Genomic DNA, 9,598 nt, shown 5'->3' on the forward strand with positions numbered 1-9,598 from the left:
TAATTAAATAAAAAATTTTAAAAATAAAATAAATGTGTATACCCCAAAAATAAATAAATAAGTTATCATCCTAGTTCAGGTCTAATCTTCTCACCTGGGCTATTGCAAAAACCGCCCAACTGGTCTTCCTGCCTTAATTATTCTCCCTTTTAAAATTTACCCTACACAGAGCTTAGAAAATAATATTCCTAAATAAATAACAGCTGACCACAGCACTCCTCTGTTCATTAAATTTAAGTGGCTCTCTTTTACCTGGAAGATAAACCCCTCTATATGGCATTTACTTCACAACCTAGTTCCAATCTACTATTCTGGGCTTTTCAAAGTCTATGGTCCAGTCATGCTAGTCTTTGGCTATACCTCACATACAAGAGTCCATCCCCTCTGCAACACACAAACACCTTCACTCCTTAGAATACTTAGATTTCTTCTAACTAAACTTAACTGCCACTTCCCATATCCTGACACCCCATAACTGCTTGTGCCTTCCCCAAAAAATTATATTCATTTTGCAAATGCATATTTGTATAGATATAGAATACCAGGTCCTTGAAGGTAAGGGCATCCATTTTTATCACTATATCCCCAACACCTAATATAACAATTGGCATGTAACAGGTGCTTTATAAAAATACTTATTTATGCTAACTTGGCCTTATTTCTTGTTTTTTTTTACTAATATATCAAGAAAATGCTATTGATATAGTTTACAAAGGGTCTTTTACTATTATTGGGGAAAAGATGAAGATATCTACTAGATGATCATTTTAATTAAATGGATGTGGAACTGTTTGAATGACTGGACTCAAAGAGGAGTCACTAACAGTTCAGTCTCAAGTAAGCACATCTCAGTGGAATATCCCAGGAATCCGTGCTTAGCCCTGTGCAATATAATTAATTTATAGCTAAAAAAATTGGTAAGAGAAGTTAACACACCATACAGGATAGCAGTCTCCTAAAAAGTTGTTGACAAGGTACAGAATTGGGCTGAATCTACTGAGATGAAACTCAAAGGTGATAATAAATGTCTTCAACTTGGGTTCAAAAAAATCAACTTCACACACATATGATAGGGGGTGGGCATATAATTAGGCAGCAGTTTGTCTGAAAAAGATCTTGTGGGTTTGATTGAATTCAAAATGAATCAGCATTGTACTGTGACAGCCAAAAAAGTTAATGTGACTTTGGGTTACACTAAGAGGCACAGCTTACAAGAATAAAGTGGCAAATTGTCCTTGTTGTTCAGACATGTCCAACCCTTTGTGACCCTATGGACCTTAGTTAACCTTGGGTTTTATTGACAAGGTTACTGGAGTGGTTTGCCACTTCCTTCTCCAATGAGTCCTTTTTCTCCTCCAAGTAACTATCCTGATTGGTTTATATCTGGAACATCTTATTCACTTTTGAGCACCACATTAAGAAGGATGCTGAAAAGCTATCACGAGCAAAAAGAGCAACCAAGAAGGTGAAAGGTCTTTCAAGGCCTTCCATGTGAGTATCAGCTAAAGAAACTGGGGAGATATAGCTAGATAAGGCCTTGAGGCAATAAGATAGCTGCAGTGGAGAATTTAAAAGGCAAATACCCTGCCTGATGATTACCTCCCTTGGAAAATAATTTCAGGAGCATCATAGCCTGCATAGCCAGCAGGCGTTATTCCTCACTCACCACTGGCTAGTTCTAGAACCAAGAATAAGCTAGTCAACTCATTGTTCCTGAATGGGCTATATCTATTCCACTGGAGATATTAGCACTACCCACCATCCCCATACCCAAGAGCAGCTTCCCCACCATTCTTCTGAGTGATGTTTTTTCCTCCGTTAGAATGTAAGCTCCTTGTGAGCCAGAACTATCTTATTTATATTTGTAGTTTCAGAAGTTAGCAGTGCTTCTGTTGTGGAAGGAAGTAGCAAAGAGAAAAATTTAAGCTTATTACAAGAAATACTAACAATCTGAGTGAGCCAGAAGTGAAATAAAATGTACTGGGATGTAGAAATTCATTTGATAGTAAGTTTAAAGATGTAAGGGACCTCACTGGCCATTTACTCCAATCTCTTAAGAGATGAGGAAACCGAAGCCCAGAGAAGGGAAGACTTGCCTAGGATCAGGTAACTAGATAACTATCAGAGGAAGAATTTGAACCCAGATCTTCCTAACTCCCAGTCCAATCTCTTTGGAGAGATCTTCAAGTAAAAAGCTAGATGATCACCTGAATGTCCCTTTCAGATGTGGCTTGGAGCCTAAGACCACAGAGGTCATTTCCAACTGTAAAAATCTTATAATTCTATGTTTTTAAGTGTGGAAAGAATAAAAAAATCTTTGTAATAAAGTATACACTTGTGATGGAGAGTCACTATTTTTAATAAATTTCAGGAAAATTTCACAAGCTCGGGTTATACAAATAAGACACTACCACCTGATATAGGGTGCCAAAAGTGTAGAAAAACTAAGGTTCAAATATCAGTGTCTTAAATATCAAAATTGCATAAAAGTAATGAGATATTCACTGGAGAGGTCTCCTTTCTATAACTGATGACTGAAACAAGAGTCAATCCTACCAGACTCTCAATAATGTAAGGATTACTTTTAAGCCTTTATCCTCCATCTTAATATCAATACTAAAAATTTGTTCCAAGGCAGAAGGGCAGAAAAGGCCAGGCAATAGGGGGGTTAAGTGATTTGCCCAGGGTCACACAGCTAGGACATATCTGAGGCCACATTTGAATCCAGAACTTTCTGTCTCCAGGCCTGGCTCTCCATCCACTTATCTGCCTCCATAACAATTACTTCTGACAGTGATTGTAAAATAGTCTACCAAGTAAAAATAGTGATAAATTCTGAGAGTTAAAGTAATTTCTAGGAATTCTAATGTGATCCTATTATCCAGCAAGTCCCAACTCATCTCATTTGAAGTCCAGGAAGCCATCCTGGAACATCAAGCTGCTTTGATCTCTTCCTTCTTTGAACCCCCTACCCATTCTTAGTCCATGCAACATAATTCAACACTTAATTATATATTGTCTTTTATTCTTCAAGAATGATTTGAAGTTAGCATTTATTTTTCTGCCAAATAAATCCTTACTTTAGGGCAAGAAACAATTTTTAGTTCCCTACTATCCTTTATGGTGCCTATCACAGGTATCACAGTCCCTCAGTAAATAATCAGATTGATTGAATGATTGGAAAAGAATACTCCTCTTGCCTTTACTGGAAAGCCAGATGGTTAAGAAACCAATTCAAGCAAATGGTTTAAGGAAAACCGGTAAAGTACCTTAATTATAAAGCTCAGAGAGCTGAAAGGGGGAATTTTTAGCCCAGCCTGGAGGACTTTTCAGTTTATATGAAAGACTTGGAAAGGGGGGGGGGTCGTGAAAATTTCTGAGGAGAAAACACTCTGCATATATAGAAGCAAATGTGAAAGTGTTGATTTGGGTAAGCTTAGCTGAGAAATATTATTTCGGTTGCAGAATAAACTAATGGTGCTGCCATTTGCAGAACACTTTAAAGTTAGCGAAGCCTCTTACATCGGTCATGTCTGTTGATTGTTGTTATTCCTATTTTACAGATGAAGAAACTGAAGCTCTCTGAGATTATGAGGCTTACACATTATTATTAGAGGTAAGACTCACCTCGGTCCAAGTCCGGGGCTCTTTCCTCCCTAAAGTTAACTTCCACCTAGTTACACATCGTGTATGTAACTTGATTTGCATGCTATGTCCCCATTAGAATGTAACCTCTTGGAAAGGAAGATTTGGTTTTTTCCCTTCCTTTGTATCCCCAGTGTTTAGCTCAACACCTGGCACATATTAAGCACATAAATGTTGCTGGCTGATTTCCATTCCTCTGCCTCTAAACAGGAAGTTTAAGTGAATTTTGCCCAGGACTTTAGGTGTTTATGGTCTAACACCAGTACGACGCTAATTTCCACTCTTCTAGGTTGGCAGGGGGAGGGTTAGATTGGAAATATGCAGTCATGCTTCCTACGGCACTGGTGATGAAACATTTAATTTTAGGATGGGGCACTGGGAGGTTCTCTCAATATGAGAAAATAGGTATGTCACTTTATCTGCTGGGTGTGAAATAAGTAGGTCTCAGGTGAGTCTGAGTGCATGAGGGACCAAGGCTTTCGAACTTGGTAGAAACAGTGAGGAAGAAACTTGTAAACTGGGTTGGGATGTGCTAGGGCAAACCGTGCTAAAAATGGACTAAATCTGCAGCTCTCGAGAAAAGGATGAGCAGACAAGACAATGTGTTTGACGGGTCCGGGAGGAGCAGTCGCGGTCGGCTGGGTGCAAAGTGAAAAGCCCGGGGCGGGCGGGCCAAAGACTAGAGGGCGTCGGACGGGATGTGTTTACAGGGGATGTGGAGCCGCGGTGATTGGCTAGTGCAGCGGGTGGACCAGCAGGGAAGCTCGGTGAGTCGCGGGGTGAATGGAGAAAAGAGGAGTGTGGAGAGCAAGCCCGGGGAGAAGTACTCGGCCCTGGGAAGTGAGAACTGTCACACACACACACACACACAGTCTAACACTAACACAAAGACAAGCGCACGCCTGAGGTACCCCGTTCCCTCTCTCTTACCCGGCGGTTGCGGTCGGTCTCCAGCACCTCTTCAGCGCTAGGTCCCCGGAGGATGAGCTCTCTCAGCAACCCCACATTGTTGGTGCTGGCCGCCTGGAAAAGGGACACCACCTCCAGGTCCTCCCCTGCGCCCAAGTCGTCCTCCGTCTCCGAGCACCAAGACTCGCCCCGCTCCAGCCAGTCATCCTCCCCGTCGGGCGGGTAAAAGGAGTCGTCCGAGGCAATGCTGCGAGCGTCGGGCAGGAGCGAAAAGTCCACATACTCTTCATAGTCTTCTTCCGCCCCGTCCTCCTCCTTCTCCTCCCCGACTCTCAGGGCCGGGAAGGATTCCTCCTCCGCTACGCAGCCCGGGCTGGCCGGTTGCTCCCCATGGCCGCGGCCGCCGCTGCCTCCTCCTTCCTGACAGTCCCCCGACAGCAGCCCCATGCCGGCGCCCCGCCCCACTCAGCTCCGGGCCGCGTGGGCTAGGCGCGAGGGAGCCAGCGAGGCAGGCGGGGGCGTGCGAAGCAGCCCCTCTCCGGGACCAGTAGCGCTGTGGTGCGTCCCCGTGTGCTCTCCCACCTTTCTTGGCCCAGGGAACTCCACGCGAGTCGGGTGCCCCAAGCTGCAAAGTCCCGAGGCTCAGGACCAAGGCGGGAGTCTACCCGGGAAGCGTTTTCTCCTACTTTCACTCACCGCTCTCCCCCACCCCTCGACAAGTACATTTTAAAATAGAGCAGACTCTCCCTCTAGCCTCCGCCTTGCCGGAAACCGGAGACTTATCTTTTTCACTCCGCAAAGAAAAGTATGAAGCTGCAAATGCCGAGCCCCAAGAGGGCTCGGGCGGAGCGGCTGGGGTTTTCCAGGTGCCCCAGGAGGAGGCAGGGGGCGGGCGCCGGGGCAGCCCAGCGTGGAGCGCAGGCCACGGGGATTCACGCAGGGCACTCACCAAGTTGCGCGTTCGATGTAGAGGGCAGCAGACGGGTTAGCTGGCTGGCTGGCCGATTGGCCAGAGGCCGGCTGCTTTTACCCCTCCCCCTTGAAATCCCCAGGGATTAATTTCTCCGACAAAGGGAAGGTGTGGCCGAGGAGGGAGCCCCTGTCCGAAGTAGAAAAAGAAACAGGTGGGGCTCCCCAGGCCCCAGGGTTACTTCCAGCCCCTCCCTCTTCTGGGCGCGGGAGCGGGTTGTGAACGCGGGGTCTGGGAGGATGCGCCCTAGGCACCAGCTCCAGCTTTCACACTTTGGGAATCCTCAGACGAATTACTAGAGGTGAGAGAGAAAACAGAAGTAACTAACTGCATTCTTCTCCGTGATTCCAAGTTCAAAGGAGGCATACTCCCTCCCACATCTAAAGTTAAGCAAAAAGCGACTTGGGTTTCCTGTGTCAGAAAGGTCTGATTCCCTCGAGTCCTGCCTCGGATTCAATACAATTCTCCCTGGGACCGTTTAAAAAAGAAAAAAAAAGTCTCCGTAGGTACTTTCTTTCGCCTAATCAGATACTGAGTCCATTTTCTCTCCACCCCAGGGATCCCGGAGTCATGACAACAGCCCGTATCTTCCAGAATGAACTCACTCACCTTCTGTCTTCTTCCTCTTTAAGATCATGTAATCATTAAAAGTACATGAAGAAAAAAGGAGGGGGATTGGGAATAGGGAGCAGAAAATACTGTGGATCAGTCTTAAATAGTCCATTCTAAATCCCTGTTACTTTACTAGAGGGTAATTGAGTCCGCCTGCCCTTGGGTAAAAAAGCTCTCTTTAAAGATGGTAACCCCCTAAATTATTAACCTCTGGGGGCTGCCTTGTGTGTAACAGCTCGAGCAACCCCACAAGATAGGAAGCAATAATCAGAAGAACAAAGTCAAATACAGAGCGTTTCTTAAAGAGTCTGGGGAAAGGGGAAGGAAGGAGATAGCCAACCGATGTGTGCTCTCTAGGCTGGTGCCAAGTGATAGCAGCGGTGCCAAGAAATGCCCCTCCTCCCCTTGTCTTCGACGATGAGAAGGGAGTAGCAACCTAATTGGAAAAGGGAGCATGAAGGAATGGGAGGGGGAAGAGAATACAACCCTTCAGAATAGAGTCTAGGGGAAAGGGAAGAAAATCTCAGAATGCGTTAGATTTGTGGGACAGAAAAGAAGATAAACTGGAAAGAAGAGTGGTGGGGAAATCTGATTTTTGTTGTCATCGTTGTGGAGTTTTCTACGGCAAAAATCTGGGTGAGGACAGACTGAAGACACTGCACCCTAATTGCGGGGAAGAGGGGGAGAAGGGAAAGCTCATAAATGTAAGAGTTGGAAGGAACTTCAGAGTTCAAGTTGCAGACCCCTTATTTTATAGACAAAGGAAGGAAGACCTGGAGAGATTAAGTACATTGCTCCAAATCTATGCATAAATGAAAGATTGAATGATCAAATAATTTATTAATCTCTTAATAGGTGCCAACACTATGCTAAATGTGGGGGATACAAATAAAAAAGCAAAGTAAATTCCTGACTCCAAAGAATTTACATTCTGCTGTGAGATAGTTGAAGTGGTGCCTTGCAGATAGGTTTAGAGACTTGCTGGAATGGAGAGTGGAGCCACAGAAGGAGTAGATTGCCACATTTTTTTCCAATAATACTGACTTGATTATGATTCCAGAACCTGAAGAATCAGGTTGAGAAAAGGCAAGAAGTAAACTGGAGACTGGGGATAAGAGGAAGTAAAATGAAGCATGCTGTATAGCCTCCTTTAGATATAAAGAGTTACATCAGACACATACCCATCAGAAATAGTTATGGAGCTAAACAGGGCAGATTCTTCCCTCCAGACATGTTTGAATCCAGGATCTCTGACCAGCACATGTGATCCAGCACATTTTCCAGGATGCCATTCAAATTTTCCCCAATGTCTATAATAGATCAACCAGAATTTATGGGAAGATAAAGTGTCTATTATCACACTTTCTATATAACAATAAATATGACAATCTAGGTGAAATGGGTGAATATTTACAAAAATATAAATTGCCTAGCTTAACAAAAGAAGAAATAGAATTCCTGAACGATACCATCTCAGAAAAAGAAATTGAACAAGCCATCAAGGAACTTCCTAAGAAAAAATCCCCAGGGCCAGATGGATTCACAAGTGAGTTCTATCAAACATTTAAAGCACAACTAATCCCAATACTATAAAAATTATTTGACAAAATGAGCAAAGGAGTTTTACCAAATTCCTTTTATGACACAAATATGGTATTGATTCCAAAGTCAGGCAGACTAAAAAGAAAACTATAGACCAATCTCCTTAATGAACATAGGTGCAAAAATCTTAAATAGAATATTAGCAAAAAGACTCCAGCAAATGATCAAGAGGATTATTCACAGGTAGGATTTATACCAGGAATGCAAGGATGGTTTAATATTAGGGAAACCATCCACATAATTGACCATATTATTGCTCTTTTTATGTGTGGGGAACAAAGACAAAATGAAAACAATCACAGTCTTCAAGGGCTTTACATTTTAACAAAAGTTCTTAATATGTTCATGAATAAGAGACAAATAGAGCATTTGTTAAGTCATTATTATTATGATAAGTGCTAGGGATTCAGATCAAGCAAATAAGACAATCTTTGCCACCAGGGGCTTACTTTCTAAATGAAGAAGGCAGCAAAGAAAGGGGAACTGGAAGAGATGGGTGCTGTATGGCCATAGGGATATGGGTAGAAATGTCACAGGCCTGGTTCTAGGCAAGATGATATGCAAATCATTTCTCAGAGCTCCATCACTGGGCAAAGAATCATGCCACCTGGTGTGGAAATGGGGCCTATAAAATGCATGAAAAACATATAAAAGGTCATTTTAGGGATGGAGGACGCTACTGGCTGCTAGGAAACCAGGAAGGGCCTAACACAGAAAGATGTTATTTAAGCTGAATCTCAAAGCACCTAAAGAAAAGAGAGAACATTCAAGGCACAGAGATGGATGGCAAGTACAAGAAAGCCAGAATGGGTTAAACTATAGACTTCATGAAAAAGAGCAATGTGCAATAAGGGGGGAAAGATAGGATGGGGACACCGCATGAAAATTTTTAGATGCCAAATAGAGAAATTTATATTTGATACTAGAGGTAGTAGGGAGCCACTGAATCTTGTTAAGAAAAGGAGGTTGATTTGACAAATCATTTTCTTAGCTATGTAGAGGATGGATTGAAGTAGAGAGCTAGGACAAATTATAAGACATTATTAGTTCAAGACAGAATAAGAGCTTGAACTAGAGTGATGGGTACAAAGAATAGGATGACTATGAGATATATCATGGAGAATAGTTGATAATTGACTGATTGGATATATGAGTGAGATAAAGAGATAAGACTGACACAGAATTTGCCAACCTGGGTGTTTAGAAGGAGGATGGTGCTGTGAAGAGTGAATCAAACTTTTTGTCTATCAATTAGCAATTTTTAAATTAAGCAACCAAAAACTTAAACACCCCTACTTAACACTAAGGGAGTTCCCAAGTCACTTACTAAAGTGAGTGACAACTGCAGAGGCCACAGACCACCCCCTGAGCAATGCTAAGCAAATTGAAAGACTGCAATTGGTTCCTGTAAAATGGAGGTGGCTTTGGACTGGGAACTGGGCTTCCACTTGGGACCTTGACTCTTGGACTGCTTCTTGGAGGACTGCTCCTGGATCTTCTCCTTTGGAGTTCATCTTGGGTGAGTGGGCAGCTGAAGACACCTCCAGTCATGGGGAAGCCCCTTCAGGGTTGAGCCTCACTTCACTAGAGAAGGCTGGTAGGCTTATTAAATCTCTCTCTTTCACTACATTTTTCCACTTTCACTCTTTCTACCTCTTTGTAAATAAAGCTGCTAAAAGTCATTTTGACTTAAGCTATAATATTTTAAAATCAGCAACCACAATATTATCTTAGAATTCTCATATTTAATCAAACCCTAGATTTAATTTCTTATAGTGCACTTGAGAAAAAAAAGAGAGTGCATGCTACTGGTACAAGTTCAGGTAGGACATTTTCCAGGGCAGGCTACCATCTATCCAC

At 43.0% G+C, this 9,598-nt stretch overlaps 1 protein-coding gene across 2 annotated transcripts in view; it reads right to left on the minus strand.

Moving 5' to 3' along the window:
- The window catches only part of ANKRD33B (ankyrin repeat domain 33B), a 105,942-nt gene extending 99,513 nt beyond the window's left edge, over positions 1 to 6,429 (minus strand). The window contains exons 1-2 of one of the 2 annotated variants that reach the window (XM_016431419.2): positions 6,134 to 6,429; positions 4,576 to 5,819 (exon numbers count right to left, since the gene is read on the minus strand). In XM_016431419.2, coding sequence (XP_016286905.1) covers positions 4,576 to 5,001 — 426 coding nt within the window. In that variant the 5' untranslated portion in view covers positions 5,002 to 5,819; positions 6,134 to 6,429. Of the gene's footprint in view, positions 1 to 4,575 lie in introns of both variants that reach the window. The other variant, XM_001372137.4, reaches the window with a different exon arrangement.
- Between the last annotated feature and the right edge of the window lie 3,169 nt (positions 6,430 to 9,598).

This window comes from Monodelphis domestica, chromosome 3, assembly GCF_027887165.1.
Source record: "Monodelphis domestica isolate mMonDom1 chromosome 3, mMonDom1.pri, whole genome shotgun sequence".
NCBI classification, from domain to species: Eukaryota; Metazoa; Chordata; class Mammalia; order Didelphimorphia; family Didelphidae; genus Monodelphis; species Monodelphis domestica.